This window comes from Filicampus tigris, chromosome 1, assembly GCF_054856515.1.
Source record: "Filicampus tigris isolate MCC_2025a chromosome 1, RoL_Ftig_1.0, whole genome shotgun sequence".
NCBI lineage: Eukaryota > Metazoa > Chordata > Actinopteri > Syngnathiformes > Syngnathidae > Filicampus > Filicampus tigris.
Genome location: NC_141217.1, coordinates 4,156,891 through 4,175,405, shown reverse-complemented (window position 1 = coordinate 4,175,405; position 18,515 = coordinate 4,156,891). Strand labels below are relative to the sequence as shown.

The 18,515-nt window shown below is 39.7% G+C and overlaps 1 protein-coding gene across 1 annotated transcript in view; it reads left to right on the top strand.

Annotated features, from left to right (window-relative positions):
• The first annotated feature begins 2,487 nt into the window (after positions 1-2,487).
• Positions 2,488-18,515, top strand: part of pard3ba (par-3 family cell polarity regulator beta a) — a 168,693-nt gene continuing 152,665 nt past the window's right edge. Inside the window, exons 1-3 of the mRNA XM_086048410.1 lie at positions 2,488-2,547; positions 2,621-2,950; positions 9,976-10,077. Of these exons, the coding sequence (XP_085904536.1) occupies positions 2,834-2,950; positions 9,976-10,077 (219 nt within the window). The 5' untranslated portion in view covers positions 2,488-2,547; positions 2,621-2,833. The remainder of the gene's footprint in view (positions 2,548-2,620; positions 2,951-9,975; positions 10,078-18,515) is intronic.

Genomic DNA, 18,515 nt, shown 5'->3' with positions numbered 1-18,515 from the left:
CCGCCAAATAAAAGATCAAATGATATAAATAATGTTGACATGGAAATTGTTAAGAAGCTCTGGAAGCATTGTCAGACCTCTGACCTATATATGTAATTTGTCATTTCAAAAGGGAGTCTTTCCTGATAAAATGAAATTGGCAATAGTAATTCCAATCTTTAAAAATGGTGACAAACATTGTATAGAAAATTGTAGACCAGTATCTCTACTTCCCCAATTTTTCCAAAATATTAGAAAAGTTATTTGTGAAACAATTAAATGTGTTTATTAATAAAAATAAAATTTTGAGTGAGAACCAGTATGGGTTTAGGGAAAATAGGACCACTACGTTTGCAGTTATGCATATGGTAGAGGACATTGCAAAAGCTAACGAAGATAACAAATATTCTATTAGTTTGTATCTCGATCTACATAAAGCATTTGACACAATAGATCATAGAAAACTACTTTTGAAATTGGATAAGTATGGGTTAAAGGGTGAGAGCAATACGAATTATTAATAAGACTCACTATTATGCACATACAGACCCACTCTTTTTCAAATCAAACATTATGAAGTTAAAAGACATATATTATTATTATAAAATCATGCAAATAATGTTTAAAGCAAAAACTCAATCTCTTCCTCACTCTATACAAAAGCTCTTTGAAATCCGGGAGTCTATTGCTTAAGAGGTGTTTGGAAGTTCATTCTGCAAAAAGCAGTTAAGGGAATTAAAAGAAGATGTGTTTCTATTGTCGGGGCGAACTATTGGAATGATACAAATATACATTGGAAAACCTGTGAATCACTTTTTTTTTTTTTTTAAACTTGTTCGCAAAGCTATTTTGGAAAGTTGCAGAGAATGATTTAAATGATAATTTATTTATTGCTATTTTGTTTTGTCTTGTATTTGCATAAAATTTGAATAGGTAAATGCAGTTTTACATTGCCTTAAGGGGGAGAAAAGGCCAGGCTTAAATAAGCTTCAGCTTCTGCCTGTGCCATTCTGTCATGGGACATGTGATTGTAACTGTTATGTTGTGCATGTATTATGGATTGTAATGATGACTGATGACAGAATAAACTATCTACTACTATTACTACTACGTAAGAAAGGACAAAGCATAAATGGACCATAGCAACTGCATAGCAACTGATACATTAAGGAACAACCAGTCACAACATACAATGCTAAAAGTAATTTGTTCTTTGCATCTGCTTGGGGAAGTTTTTTTGGGGGGCGGGTGTGTGTGTGTGTGTGTGGGGGGGGATCATTCCAATTAAATTTTCATTTGTAAGATGAAACCACAGTTTTTCAATGATGAAGTGCCCTGTGATAGAGAGGTGACCGGTCCAGCGTGTACCCTGCTTTTGCCCTAAGTCGGCTGCGATCAACTCCAAGCCCCCGCGACGCTGAGTACAGCACAAAGCAGGAGAAAATGGAAAAAATATGTTTCATTTGTGATAATACACGGTAAAAGTTAAGATATAGCAAAACTAGTGAAGTGATTACAATGCTACACTCACACAAAGTATTACTGCAACAGCAGCAACAGTATGGTCACAACCGAAACTTTGCAGTCACTACCGATAAAACAGATGTTTTAATAAAAATAAAATGTATTGAATTATCAACCAACAAGTTTTTATAATGATTGTTTAAGGGTATGTTTGTTTTAACTAATGATGACCTTTGAAGTCAATATGATCAACTTTCTACATTTATTTTATTTTGGAAAAAGTAATATTAAATTCTGTTTAAAAAATCATTATTATTATTATTATTATTATTATTATTGTTATTATTATTATTATTATTATTATTATTATTATTATTATTATTATTATTATTATCCATCCATCCATTATCTATACCGCTTTATCCTCGCGAGGGTCACGGGGGTGCTGGAGCCTATCCCAGCTGTCTTGGGGCAGTAGGCGGGGGACACCCTGAACTGGTTGCCAGCCAATCGCAGGGCACACAGAGACAAACAAACAGACACACTCAAAATCACACCTAGGGGCAATTTACAGTGTTCAATGAACGTACCATGCATGTTTTACCATTTTTTGGAATGTGGGAGGAAACCGGAGTACCCGGAGAAAACCCATGCAGGCACGGGGCGAGCATGCAAACTCCACACAGGAAGGCCGGAGCCGGAATCGAACCCACGAACTCTGAACTGTGAGGCGGATGTGCTAACCAGTCAATCGCCGTGCCACCCTATTATTGTTATTATTATTATTATTATTATTATTATTATTATTATTATTATTATTATTATTATTATTTTGCCAAACATCTCCACAGTATGCTGACCACCACTGCAAAAATTTGCCACATCCTTGATCAGATCATTCAATTCTACCCCTGAAATGAAATGATTAATAAATATATGATCACCATTTGTTTGAGTTTTTCGTGTTTTGTGGGGAAAAAAACCCCTGAAAACATGACTAATGCCATTATTTTGTGAAGGTGATGTGACTGGCGCTGCGAGTCTCCTCACGCGAGTGATTTCCTGAAGCGCCTCAGCCGCTGTGATTTCTTCCGGGTTTGAGAGGTGTTTGTTTTGATTGTTTGTCGGCCCAACATGACAGAACGCGTGCCGTTGTGACCGCGTTTGTGATCCGCAGGCGGCGGGGGACTATCACGACGATGTTTCGCGTGGATTTCCACACCTGTGCCGACCGGTAAAAGCTGCGAAAGGACTCCAACAGGTGATTCTTCCCCGACTGGGGACACCTGCTGCTTCACTTTGGACGCACAAGGAACACAGGCCAGCCATAAAACGGACTTTTCCCGTCCCCCTTGCATGATATTTCGAGGAGTACATTTGTTTCGCAATTATGAAGGTCACGGTGACTTTTGGGGACACAGCGGTGGTGGTTCCGTGCAAACCCGAATGGATTGTACGGGATTTAATTGACCAATCCACGCGAAGATACCGTAGGATTTTGGATCAGGTAAACACACTTTAATACCGTATTCAATTTAGAAAAACATGCACACGTTTTCAGTTGTTTTACATTGTGTGTGTGAGAGAGAAATAGTATTGAACCTGCATATGGTCAAAAAGTATTCATTCTTCATTTTTGTGTTTTGTTTTTTATTAACACATTTTTAATCAACAATTTGTACGTCACATACCATAACTTCACACAGAAGAGAAATAACTCATTCTTCATTCTCAATTTAACCAACTATGATTACGGTTACGTCATGTGTCACGTGACATGGTAACACAAACCAACGTTCAAAAACCGGAAGTTTCCTGTTGAACGGGAGACTGCTTCTCATTTGGTATGAAAGAAAAACACAATCATACTAATGTTTTTCTTTTGTTTTTTTAAATTACATTATTACATGATTAGAAGCCAGTCAAGGAAAAAAGGGGTCTGCACTTCCTGACATAATTACTACATAGTTTACATGTAAAAATATAAGCAAAAAGCAAGTAACTGCACCCCATGTTGCTCTTTGCCGAAAATATATAGTAGGCCTATTCATATTTACCATTCACCAGGGGCACAGGTGGGATTTTGGAACTGGGGAGGGACAGGGACTATTTATACTATACACACAGTGTGTATAGTATACATATATATATATATATATATATATATATATATATATATATATACACATATGTATATATATATATACACATATGTATATATATATATACACATATGTATATATATATATACACATATGTATATATATATATACACATATGTATATATATATATACACATATGTATATATATATATATACACATATGTATATATATATATACACATATGTATATATATATATATACACATATGTATATATATATATATACACATATGTATATATATATATATACACATATGTATATACATATGTATATATACACATATGTATATACATATGTATATATACATATGTGTATATACATATGTATATATACATATGTATATATATGTATATATACATATGTATATATATGTATATATATGTATATATACATATGTATATATATGTATATATATGTATATATATACATATATATATATATATGTATATATATATATATGTATATATATATATACATATATATGCATTCTAAAAACTATAGAAAATCTGTTGAAGTTCATATGACTTTCCAAAAAGATGTTGTAATTAGCGGAACATGAATCACTGGTTTCTGGACTGACCTTGGATTAGTCAGCAGAGTTAGTGCCATTAGTGTCTGTTGATATGTTTTTCTCCTCAGTGGGGATGCGAGATGCCCCGGCTGTCGACACGGACAATAGCTTCCCCTTAAAAGCTCCAGTATCTCAGCGGGCAGGTGGAAGTTGACTGTTTAATGCCCCTCTATGTGGCCATGGTCTGGGATGTGCGCAGCAGACAGAGGTCTTTGTCCTCTGAGTGATGGGGGATTAGGATTGGTGACAGGCTGCGCTCTTATCATCTGGCTGCTCCGCTTCATCCTGCCTGTGCGGCCTTTCCCTCGGCAAGTGGCGGGGTGACAAACACACCGAGACTCACGCTTGCGCACACACATTGGGCTTACTGACAGCCCACTCAGCCCACTGGCCCCAGTTGATTCTGAAGAAGTCTAAATGCGAGCGTGTGATTAGATTACACCCGGGGCCTCGATCCCTCTTTAACGGGCATGTTAATTAGCCGGCGTGGACGCTGACTCAACAGCCTGTGGCCTCCTCCTAATTGAAGCAGACCATCATGAGGACGCTGCAGCTTTGCCAACAACACCCACTTAGCAGCCACGTAAACTTCACTTCCTTAGGACAGCGTCAGAAAGCTGGTTTTAATCACTGAAGCTGGGCTCATTTATGGTGATGCGAAGAGGCACGTAGACCTTATTAATGAGATGTTTACTTCAGCGGGAGCTTGGCTGTGGTGCTCTCCAAGTTTTGACTTCCTCCCAAACTGACAAAGTCGCAAACTCACTACAGCCGGTAGGTCTTTGCAAGACCGTGATTGTATGTGATGAGTTGAGCTTTTTTCCTTGCGGTGTTGAGCACCAAAATGTTCATTGCATTGTGGATAGTAGCATTAGCTCCGTGGTGCGGCGGGTCATTAGCACATCAAATTTAGATTGAAGTAAGAGACGCTCTTTGCATACATTCGGCGAAGCAGAGACTGCATAAATACTATCAAGTTGTTTAATTTGTTTCCTTAAAGTAGCTAACTTTTCATTCCTTAGTTTATTCTCATAATGAAAAAAAAAAAAAAAAATAGGAATAACGTAAATATATCAAATAAATAAACACGCAGCTAAGGTTTGGTATAAGTAACGTAAATATGTCAAATAAATAAACACGCAACTAAGGTTTGGTATAAGTACAGTATAATAAATCCAGTTAACTACCCATCATTCAAAATGAAAGTTCACTATGATTACTTTAACATATGTAGTTGGGAAACAGAAATGACCACAGATTAACATCAACAGAAGTATTACTTAAGTAAAAATAGATTAAATAAAAAAGAGTGAAAACAATAGTAGGCTAATAAAATAAATCCTAACAGTATAACTCCCAAGAGTTACAGCAATCCCCAAGTACAAATGCCAGTCCTGAGTATATCAAACAGAAGGGAAATTTTAAACAGAGTCTGGGGCCACCACAGCTTTTATATTTTTTCAACAAAATCCATAGCGAGTGATGGGTCCTCAAACCTCTGAATTTGTCCATTTGGAAGAGTAATCCTCAGTATGGCCTGGTAGAAAAGGCCAAATTGAACGCCTGGGCACGAGTGGAGCTCCCTTTTAACCGTAGAAAAAGCAGACCGTTTCTGGGCAACTGTGGGGGTGAAGTTGGGAAAGATAGAGATCCTCTTCCCGTTGTAATTGAGAGTAGAGATTTTGGCAGCTTTTCGTAGGATTTCGTTGCGTTGTTGAAACATGCTGACTCTGACGACAAAGGGGTGAGGAGGTTTCCCGTCCACAGGTCTAACAGGAGGGTCCGGTGAGCCTGGTCCAAAAAGGGTTTGTTGTCCAAGCCAAGTAGTGTTTGTAGCAGTGTAGCCATAAAATCCATGGGGTGGTTGCCCTCCGATCCCTCAGGAACACCGACCACATGTGCATTATTCAATCGAGAACGTCCCTCCAAGTCTTTGCACTTCTTTGCCAAGGAGTCAACCAGATCCGTCAACGATGGAACAGTAGCTTCGAGGCTAGTTAGCTTCTCATCGTGGTCATTAGCCGAGCGCTCAAGGTCCGCGATAGCTTGATCGTGTGACATTACTTTAGCTTCCATTGGAGATAGAGCACTCGTGATTTCCCTCTTCACTGCCTCTGACACAATCTCGTCAAATTTACTCACGAGGTCCGAGCGCATGTCCCCCAACATCACCTGCATTCTCTCTAGCAGACGATCATTAGCATCAGGTACAGGAGCCGCATCGAGCTCAGGCGACAGTCGCGGCTTACTGCGGCCTACTTTGGAGGCATCAGATTTCTCTCGGTTTGCCATAGTTTAGACAAATAATCAAACAGGATAAGCACAAACGCCAAACCAAGGCGTTAAAAGTTATGCAGGTGTTGAATATTGTTCAACAAATCATGTGAACACAAGATTAAACAGTCACATCTCTGCGGAGCTCCTGCAGACACGTCCTACATGCTTGACGCTCAACCGGAAGCCTTGATGTCTATTTTTAAATATATTTTAAAATCTCCTGTTCCCCCCTGAATTGCCTTCATGTACTCCCAGGTGTACGCGTACCCCCATTTGAGAACCACTGGAGTCGTTGATGATGTCATTGATATTTTGCTCAACTCAGTGTGTGTGCGAATGTAAAAAAAAAAAAAAAAGAATTAAAAAATAGCTTTGCAAATTGTCCCTTTCTCACCCCCTCTTGCTGACGCTGGCTTCTGCCTTTCGGTTGCTGTCCTGAAGTCACATCCACATCCCTTGACTCGCTCATCCAATAATGTTAGGATACCTTCACGGTACTCTCGGAATTTGTACAATTTTGACACCAATTCATGAAATACAACAAAGCATTGCTACTTGTTACAGTACCGGTATACAATTTAAAAAAAAATAAAAATAGAGGAGCGGGTGTTTTTTTAACAATGTATTTTAGCAAATCTTCATTCGTGTTATATGGATTATTGTTGCATGAGTTTGTAAGACCCCGACTGTCGCTGAGAGTCCTTAATGTATGTCATGCCAGAGGCATTATAAGATGGGAAGAGAGACGACAGTTGTGTTGACACATTAACCGTTCATTTTTACATTAAAGAGATCATTGACTGACAATGCCTTGTCTCTGTGTCATTGTGCAAACAGACATGACAGTATATTGCCTTAACACAACTAATGTGTGAATTTAAGTCAGCAAGCAATAGCGACCTCGCATTAATACTTTTTCAAATGGGCACTAGTGTCGTGCGGCTCCCAGAATGGATTGCCAGGCACAAGGTCATACTTGTCATTCTTGTGTATTTATCGTATTTATAGTTGGTTGTCATTCTTGTTTGTTACCTGTCGTTCGCTGAATGTGTGGCCTAATTATCTGTCAGCTTCCTTTTCCTGTTACTTTGTTTGTCAATATAAAACCTGACTGACCTCCGTGTCAGTTTTGCTGTACAGTATATCGACCAAACAAAGGCAACATAGTATCTTAGTGACTTTCTATGTAAGATGATTCCATGCCTCTACTAATGTGTGTTCCCTAAATACGTATTACGTGGCAAGCTAAAAGAACCTCTGATATCCTTGAGATTACGGAAGATTTTAAAACTTTTTTTCTATTTATTTAGAATTGACAGTGCCTCCATATTTTTCATTATTTATTCTTTTAAAAATCATTTTACTCGTCAAACTATTCCAGTCAAGTTTTAGGTGTTCATATTCAAGCAACAAAATCTCCGAAAGCAAGTTTATAAAAGGGGCCCTTCCTGGCTCTCCCTCCTCCTTCTCCAGAGGGCCGGCTCCCCAATCCATTGATCTTTTCTGGAAAAGGCAAGGTACATATTTTTAACGAAGGCTACCATTAATCTTGTACTAAGCTCTACGCTTCCCAGGCCACCAAACTCCCTAGCCTATACCGCTCATCATGTTCAGTCACGGAGCTGGATTCAATCCCAGCTGACTGTGGTCTTATGTCCGACTACACCCTGGACTGGTCACGAGTCAAACCCTAGAACACTTGTGAATTGGAGGCCATTGCTAGTGATGAACTGGACAGAGTCTGGTGTTTGCAGCAGATCATAACAACAGCATGGTCCACTAAGTACGAAATATGATTGATGAAGTGGTTAAACAATTTTGAGCATGGCAAACCGTTGAAAGTGAACTTCTGTGTTGAATTTGAAATAACAATTTGTTATTGTTAGTTGTCTTGAGCGATTTGTATTGAACTCAATTTTGTTGTTTTGCATGTAAGTCATAATTTTTCATTGTATGTTAACGCAATTTTTTATTTGTTTTTTGTTTGTTTTTACTGTACATTTGTCTCTCTTTAAAGTGTCATGTAGCGATACCTTTTCATCATGAGTAGCTGGGAGTAGGATTTTGTTGGGCTATCCAGGGTTGCCCAAATAAGACTGTTGCTAATTAGCTGATGGACAGTCTCGTGCTTTCTTGGTGGAAAATCATGCTTGGCATTTCTTTATTTTTTTGTGTCATCGCTGCATGTGAGCTACTTATTGTTTTAAGTTGCACTTACTCAATCCCAAGTACACGCCTGAGACAAATGAGCAGCGGAAGAATGTCACCGATCAGGTTTGACCTGTTTGTCCTGTGATGTGCACATGCTTTGCCCTGATGTTGTTGCAGATGCAGGCTACAACGTGCTACTGTAGTGAACTGGCTACAACACAATCAGCACAATTTAATGAAATTCACTCGACTCAATTTGCTAAGATAAAAGTGATCAATATTTAAGCACTTTTTAGTGTCATTCAAATACATTCTTTCGAATGCAGAATTTCAGTCTAGTATCCCATTAGATTGTCTAGTTGTACCTCATGAAATGTCCAGTTTATACATAAAGTAATAATAAAGAACATTTACTCGGAGGTCTATGAGGCCATCTTACGATAAACTGTCTCACAAATGAGAGGAAGATGCATTTGTCAGTGCATTTCCACATCGATGAATGTTATTTTTTTAACAGGTCAAACATTGTAGCCTCCTCAGTGTCACAGCCCTAACAGGGTGTGTATGTTTTGAAATCTGCATTGTGATAATGAAACCAGCCCGGAATTTGACTGCTAGCACTCCACCCACATAACTGAAGAACTGTTTTTTTTCTGTGCAGCACTTGCAGTGCTTTAAAACAATGGCCCTCAAACTAAGTACTACTTAAAAAATTATTAGCTCTTAGAGACGTCACAATATCTGCAATAGAAAAGTTGACAAATCCAACATTTTCTTCTTTTGCAAGCATTCACTGCTCAGTGAGATACCACTTTTAAGGATTAAATGCGATGTCTTAAGCCTGCCCTGCTCATAGCGATTCAGCCAAACGTGACTGAATTGCCCCGCAGTGTGCCGGGTTCTGCAAGGAGCTGCATGAGCTTCCAACCGTCTGTAACTACTTTGGCTGCAATTTAAAATATGAATCATGGGTGAGTGGTGTCGCAACATCGGCCAATCAAGAGGACATGTTTTATCATATGACCTTGCATAACAAAAATGACATTTCCAGGTACCAAAGGAGATCCAGATCTATTTTTTTCTTTTATTTAAATTACTATATTATTTATCATTTCATGTGGCGAAAAAGCAAAGCACGTAGAGTTTTCGGCCGCTAAAATGCACAATCAACTATGAGGCTAGCAACTGCTCAAATATCCACACTCTCTTCTTATTCTCCTCTGTTTTCTGTCTTCGTATTTTTAAAACTGCAAGTGTAAAATGCCACAACCTTCTGTATTATTTTTAAATATAATGGTGCCGCATGCGAGATGTAAACGTTGTCAATAAATGTGTTAGTTACTGTATTTCTTCTTGCTTCTCTGCGCAGCATGGTAGGAGTGCCGTGAAAACCCTTCACCTGGAGTATACCGATGGAGGCATCCTGGACATGGATGACCTGCTGACAGACCTAGTGGATGATAGGGACAAGGTAAGTCAAGGAAGGGCTCTTTATTACTGCTAAGTGAGCAAAGAGAAGCCATTTGTCACCCAGTTTTTCTTCATTTCGATGTCTTAGCCTGCCAGGATGATTGTGACTGGGACTTTGCGCAAAACTTCAAGTCATCTGACAGTCTCTGCCTTCATTTGTTTTAAAGACTGAGCGTGCGGCAATGATGCTTGAGCTTTGGGATTAAGCTGTCATGTAAATTTGCACGAAAGCAGATAAAAATAACCTTTCATGTTATGACAAAAAATAATCCAAATGGAATGCTCTGATATCACTTTCTTACATGGGGAATGTGGAATTTCTCCTTTTAATTTTGTTTAAATGTATTGTACGGATGATGTTTTCTAATGGGGAAATTCACAAATAAACGAGGGATACTTTGTCAGATAGAAGACAAATTGACAATTTGACAAGTACTGTACACCGTCCTCTTGGTAGTTTAACGTGTGTGAACAAAAGTTCACTTGTATCTGTGTGTGCATGTAGGGTTGCAACTTTGCCAAAGCATCTTCCGTAAAACAAAGTGACAGAAGTGATTAACGGATGTGAAAGTGTCTGCAGAGGTGGGAAAGACGCTTTTTCAATCCCTCACAACAGAGGCGTCATTTTCTGGCTGCATCGTAATAATATGCGCATCATGTTTGTGACTCACAGGTTTTAATGAATCCATTCCCAGGCTCTGTCTCGCAATGTCACAGCTCAGTTCCTTTGCTAACAAGTCATACTGGCGTCAGCTGCCTTCCCTTAGCTGTGGTTCTTTTGGGCAATTACAGGCTTTGCTAGAACCTTTGCTTCTGAGGAACTGTCCTATTTACCTTGTTCAGCTTCCACCCGATTCTCGAAACAACTTCCCCACTTTCATCTCCACTCTAATTTTATTCTCTTGCTTTGCAGCTGATGACAAGAAGGCAAGGCAGTGATCCTCGCCATGTGCCAATCATCTGACTTTTTTCGTCTCTAGGCTTCTAGACACTTTCAGCTTGCGCAGATTAATGAGCTGTTCCTGGTTCTTCTGATTAACCTGGCTTTCTTTTGTTTGTCTGTCTTTTAATACCTTGCCACAGCAGAGAGATTCTGTCTTTCGTGGGGTTTTTTTTTGTTCCATTATTGTGGCCAACGGCATCATGCCATCAATCATACCGCAGTGGACGCATTGTGAAGGCGCGCCCCAGCACAGCATGGGCCCTGTATTAGCCCCGGATGCTAATGAGTTACAATGGCTGGCTGTTTACGCATGCATGCACACATGCATTCATGTGTGCACACACACACACACACACATGCGCACACACACACACACATGAAAACACACCACACACACGCAAGCACACCCCCCCACACGCACGCACACACACACACACGCGCTGTCATTAGCCTCTCAACCACCAGCCTCATAAATGTGAGGCTTAAGTTAATTTTCAGAGAGTACAAGTGCTGCAGTCAAAATTAACTTCTTTTTATCAGTTTCTTCTATTTATATTTATGGGTGTCATTTGCAATTGCCAACCTGTCAAGATGGCAGACTGTCGATCTATTTGGTCTTTTTTTTTGTCAAGTTGTGCCCATTTAGGGACACGTTTCTTTCACTTTGAAAAAGTATGAACGTTTCTTTCACTTTGACTTCCGTCAACCCAAAAATATGACATAATTTGTAATGTGACGATATTCACTCAATAAAACTAATAAGGCTGTCCTGAATACAGTTTTGATAAAAAGTATGTGATCTAGGGCCCGACAGATATGGATTTTTTTGAGGCAGATCCCGAATATGATATTTGGCACACAAAAAAAATACAGACAACCAACAATTTAAAAACCTATCATGGTATCATGATAATAAAATTCTTTTTTTTTTGTTCCCCTATATATCCTGGTATAGCATTTTCCCCTTAAAATTACATTAAATCAGTGTCAATTTTGAGTTTTGTTCCATTTGTTCTTCAAATACATATTTTGTGTAGAACACACAAAAAAAGAGTACAAAAGTAAATAAGTAAAATGAAACTTATATCCAGTGGCCAGAAAAAGTATCAATCAAAATATGTGGTTGTACAACTTCTTTTCAAGGAATGCAGTGAAGTGCAAAAATTTAAATTGGATACAACAGTGCTTCAAGTAAAATTTAGTTTAGTTTAGACCATAGTTTGTCATCTTGTGCTAATGACACCGTTTTACCCAAATGTCCAGAACTGGGCAGTCCGTCCCCCTGTCCCGGACGCACGCCCATTTTTTTTCAACAGGAAATACAGCACGAGTTCTAGTAGTACGACAAGTGAGAAGACCCAGTAGCGCGAACACTGTTAGAGCCAGCACACCTGCGAGTGACGTCAGCATGCCGCTTGACTGTCCGCTGCTGGAGGAGTACGTAGCTTTAGTTGTGCTAAAACTAATGCAAATAAATATTCAGTCACTGCATGATCTATTCTACGGAGGCGCCTTCATTAATTGCCTGCACAACACTTTTCATGTGCTAACCAGTAGTCACATCGCACATGCATATTCTGACCTCTAGTGGTTCAACACATGTAATTGCATGGATAATGCCACAGGAGTCAGCTATTTCACCTCACTGACAGAAACATGACCAGCCTGTCTTGTGTGTGTAAGCCAGAATAGTTTTGTTAACTAACTGTTCACATTTAGTACCTTATCCCTTTGCTTGCAGAGTATGCCCTTGTGTTGGACACCTTTAGACCGCAAAATTCTCTACCAGCATATACATTTAGAAGAAAGTCTTTTTTTCCTCTTAAAATAATCTTACGTTATTTTGCAATAACTATTTTACTAAAAAAAAAAACGTCTTCCTTTAAAACACAAACGTTTTGCAATAAAACGCAATAGTATTGCGTTATTACTCAATCTTAAATATTCTCTTGATGTCGCCTGATTTGCTCCAGTCGGCATCATCATCATCACTTCACGACGGGCTTGTGTTGCAGCTAAATGTTATCTTGGTTAAACAATTGTAAACAATTCAATCCACTCACGATACTCCCATCAGGTAAGTGGATGTGCACAGGAAATTAGCCAGCTAATGATCTTTAAATAATGTTTATGAGTGCACAGAAGGGTTTTTTTGGGGGGTGGGGTGGGGGTAGGACTGATGGAATACAAGGACGGAAGCGCTTTAAAAGGACGAGGCCGGACGGGGTCGGAGAATAATCATTTTTATGAGTAAGGACGGAAGGGTAACCATGTCGAGGACGCAGGACGGACCGGCAAAAAAGGCTCAAGTGCCCAGCTCTGCAAATTTCACAGTCCTAAGGCATGTGGGAGACACGGACTTACGGACTGACAATGCCGTGAGAAGCGAAGTTTTCTACAGAGTTTTAACATTATTTTCTCTCTCTGTGGCAAAAATGCCACAAAAATGCCACAGTGTGTGGTGTACGGTTTTCCCAATAATTCTGGGGGAAGTGCTACATGCACATTTTATCGGTAAGAATGTGATTGTAAATATTCTCTTATAAGGTACATCTCTGAGTGCTACTCAAAGATTCATCTTCTTCATCGCCTGAACCATGAACAATGAAATTAAAGTAAAACCCATCAGGAAAAAAAATCTGCAAGATGTAACTCACGATGCACGATACTGAGGTGATCTCTTTATGGTCGATACAAACAGTGAAATTTCTTCTCTAATTACTCCTTACAGGGATCCTGCGTAAGACACACTGATAACAGTGTTTTCATCAAAAAAGGGAACAGAAGTTTTCAGTAACAGCGGTAATGTAAGATGGCTTCCTATGGCTTCAGCTGTGAGGAGCCAATTGTGAGTCCATTCATATATCAGTCTGTGGCGGGAGAAAGTATCAGGCGTAACATTACGGAAGCCTGGACGAAAGGACAGAAAGAAATTAGAGCATCCCAGGAACAAGACCCAATGAGCCTGATGGGAATTTAGGTGCTTGCATTATGTTTTTGTGGCCCGTTAATACCAGAAAGGGGATCTCAGGTCCTTCCAGCTGATGTTTCTCCTCCTGAAGGGCAGTCACCACAGCCAACCATTCACGGTGTCTTTGGGGAGGACAATGTGAGTGAAAAGAATGGACAGGGATGTATCCTTTGGTCGCTGGAACTTCTCTGGGAGAGCACGGCCCCCATCCCCGGAGTTCATCATCCGCAGTGTCCACCCCGATGATGAACTTGAGAGCAGGATCTGGATGGACGTGGACCGGGGTAGAGGATAACAGTTGTTTGAAGGCAGTGTCAGCTTTGGGGGTCCATAAAGAATAAATAAGAATAAAGCCGTTGTAGAGGTGAGTTGGGCAAGGTTTGTAGCGATCTTGCTTAACTCACGGATGAACCTCCTGCAAAAGTTCGCAAATCCCAGAAACTGTTGGAACTGCTCGCAGCATGAAGGGACTTGCCAATTAGCCACTGCTTCAGTCTTAGCGGGATCTGGCCTAAATTGACCCTGGATGCGGATGTAGCCGAGAAAACTAATAGAGTGAACACGGAACTCGTGTTTATCTGCTCTGACCAAGGGCTTGTTGCCTATGAGGTGTTGTACAACTAACCAGACATGCTGGACGTGTTATTTGGGAGAAAATCAAAATATCTTTGAGATAAACATCCATAAACTGGTTAAGCTTATCTTGAAGAATGCCATTAACTCATTCGCTGCCATTGATGAATTTACTAATCTCAGGAATTTATTTATATTTTTTTCCACATTTCTTCAAACATGAGGGTAAAAGAGGGTGTGGAACTGTCTGGCAGTGAATGAGTCAATGACATTTCAATATTAAAATATTTGAAATGTCCAAGGGTGGTTTGAAAGGCTGTTTCATCCCCCAAATGATAAGCTTTGCCAAGATCTTGTTTGGTGAACACGGTGACTTGGTGGAGGGGCTCAAAGGATGGGTTGATGAGGGGAAGTGGATATGTATTCTTAATGTTTTCATAGGTCCTCTTTAGTTGATAGATGTCATAGGGTCTTGTCTTTTTTAGTCATAAAGAAGAATCCAGCTCCAAGACATGAGGGACAAGGGCTGGGTGATTCAATATCAATATGCATTGCGATAGTCACGTGATCGATTTAGATAAAAAATGCCTTTGATAAAATGTTTGAAAAATATCAGAAAGCAAACCCTTGCTTTACTTCCCCATTGCCTACCTCTCGGGACATGACAGGTTGTAAAGTCTACTACAAGGTTTTGGGGGCTCCGAGGAGTAAGTCGATAGCACAGTCATACGATAAGTGAGGGGGCAAAGAAAGTGCCAAAGACTTTCTAAATACTTCCCTCAAGTCGTGATATTCAGGGTATCAAGGAATGATTGGGAGGAGAAGGATGGGACATTGGCGATGCGGAACGCAGAAAATGAGCCTAAAAGAAATTGCTCCAATCAACTATGGACGACGACACCCAGTTTATGTGCCTTTTATAAAGTTTTAACCTGGGTAGCCCAATAACAATAGGGGAAGAAGAAGAGATGACCAAAAACCTGATGTGTCCCTGGTGGTTATCCGAAATCGTGAAGGGAAACAGTCTGGTGTGTAACAGTCTTGAGTGGGCTTCCGTCAATGGCACTGATTGAGGCGAGTCTAAGAAATTAGCATGAGCAACAAACTCTTGATCACTGAGATTGTTGTCTGCCCTTGAATTTACCAACACCTGAAGAGAGACGGAGGAAACAGTGGCAGGCACGTTAGCCTGATAAGAAGGTGCACTGGAGGATTTGTGGGCACTGAGCGCGTTCTTCCTAGTAGAGGCGGGTTCTGCTTGGTTGTGTGGGTTGTTCCCGAGTGGAAGCAGGTGTCTCAGGGCTTTTAGAAGGCTGCGTGACCAGTTGAGAAGAAGCGGCACGAGGAGAGGAGGGGCGGGATGGTCTTGTGTTCTGGCGGCGTTCTTTTATGTAATTGTCAATCTGAATTACTAGGGAGATTAACAGCCTCAGACTCATCCCGAGTGGTCTTGAAGCTTCTCTGACATTCCACAAACAAAAGTTGTCTTTTTTCTGATCTCATTTCACCGACTCTGAGGGATGAAAATCTGAACTTGATACCATAGTGTGCATCTGATTGAGAGATCTGATGTAATGGCATCAGCTGTTTGGCGGAGGGCTGAGTAATCATAAAGTTCTGATCAAAGACTCTATGCAGCTCAGAAGATAAAGACTTAAACAATTGTAATTTCTCCGACTTTGATTCCCATAAGGAATAGGCCCACGACCCTGCTCTTCACTGAAGCAAATTAATAACATTAGCCAAACTGGTGCAATTGTCCGAATGAGCAGTTGGTTGCTGATGGAAAACCAAAGAATAGTTCAACAATCTGTCACAAACTCCTTTGGGTGACGGGATGGTTGGCTCCCGGAGAAAAGGTTCCCGTTGACTGGGAAGTTATTGTGTTGACAGTGGTGGAAGGGCTCTTAATAGTCTCCAGAACCTCCCTCAGGATTTGCTCGGGTCTGCCGAGCAGGACTCCCTGAGTGCTGATTGTTTTGTGTCTGAGTCTGCTGGGTACAGGACTGGCCACAACACATTGTGACTTGAGGAGAAGAATTTGAACACACAAGCAGACAGGAAATGGCAAAGCAAAAGTCTGTATATACAACAGTGCAAACCAAAATCACCCAACAGGTGATGAACGGCACAAACAAACTAACAACAATGAACAGGGCTGGAGGCGGCAGTGGTGCAACGCCTGACGAAAAGGCATTCGAGAGCACTAGATGTTCTGGCGGTGTGTGACTGACAAAAGACAGCACCATAGCGACTGACAATATAAAGGACAACACACAGTCACAACACTGAAACAGCTTTGTACAGAGAATGGTCCAAAATTCCTGCTGACTGTTGTGCAGGTCTGATCTGGAACTTTGGGAAACATTTGATTGAGGTAATTGTTTGCCAAAGGAAGCTCAGCCATTTAAATCCAAAGGTTCTCATACCTTTTTCACTCTATGCTGTGACATCAAGTTGTGTTCAGTGAAAACATGGAAATATATAATTGTTTTTGTAGTATTAGTTCAAGCACCCTGCATTTGTCTATTCTTGACTTAAATGAAGATTAGATCTTAATGCAAAAATCCAGGTAATTCCTAAGGCTTCATGTACTTTTTTTTCTTGCAATTGTAGATGATGGATGATCTTGGTGCTGCTCTAAAAATTGGAGGTGCAGGAAAATGCAGGGAGGATAGGGGAGTTAAGTGAAAATGGCTTTACTTGTTATAAAAACTTGACACTCTTCCCAGAAGAGTGGAAGTTTTTATAGTGTTCAACATAAAATGACTACACCTGACAGATCTTTTAGAGAAAACATTGTCTTTTCAGAATCTATATTTTGTGGCATGCTATACTACACAATACTCCCACAAATGTGGGCCATTATCTTTTAGTGAAAACATTGTCCTTTCATCTTCGACTGTCACTCTTCATTCCATGAGTGTGAACGCTCATAAACAGTGTGCACTGAAACCTCATATGGGGGTGAGAATAAACAAAAAATACCTGTATGTAAAGCCATCTATCACATGCAGCCATACAAAGATTCTAATTTTGTGGTAAATGTTCTTTATATAAAAAAAGGAGATCATCACACTTCATGTCCCTTTCATTAGCTATACAGTTTTCAATTACGCAAGTGCACCTGTGAACTCTTGATGCTGTGATGCAAAGTGTACTAGTGCACATCCCAGTTGATCATCTTACAAATGTCAATCACTCCTTTGGACCATACTGTGATGTCACGTTAACCACCCTGTGTGGTCAGAATGAATCAATATAGTGTAACTGGATGTTCTATTGAAGTAAATATGTGTGCTAGATGTGGGATTAGCAGAGTAACATCGGATACAATATTTTCACCACCTATAAATAATTTTTAATGATGCAGCAGTTACGCAATAATATATACTGTATATCTCATCTGATGCATTGTGACATCTGTGTAACTGAAGTAGCGATAACTTGTGGAAGTATTCTTGTCCATTAAACAGAAAAATAAGTAAAATGATTCAATAGAAAACACACTTTACCCCTCATAATGTTACGATATATACTGTGGTTATTTGAAAAGCTTATTTATGCAATGTTTTTTTTAAAGACTAAGAGAAATTTAAATCGATAATTGAAAGTGTCGGCAGCAAATTTCATGATTGATTCGTTGTGTGAAGCAATTACTAGCAGTTACCCGCTGTGTCGCATGATTATTACATCAGCGTGTTGCTTGCTCCATGGCCTATTGTAATTTGAGCTCAACTTTTATTAATTCTTTTTAATCATAATTTAACTTCAACTTCAAGAAGTCTAGTATGTTCATGCAGTAACCTTTGTGCAATTTTCTGAACTGCCAATTTGAAATAATGTGCCGTTTATTATGGAATATATATATTTTTTGTCCCATTTGTCAATTAATCTAAAAAAAAAAAAAGATAGAATAATCTGTTATTAAAATAATCAGTAGTTTCAATCC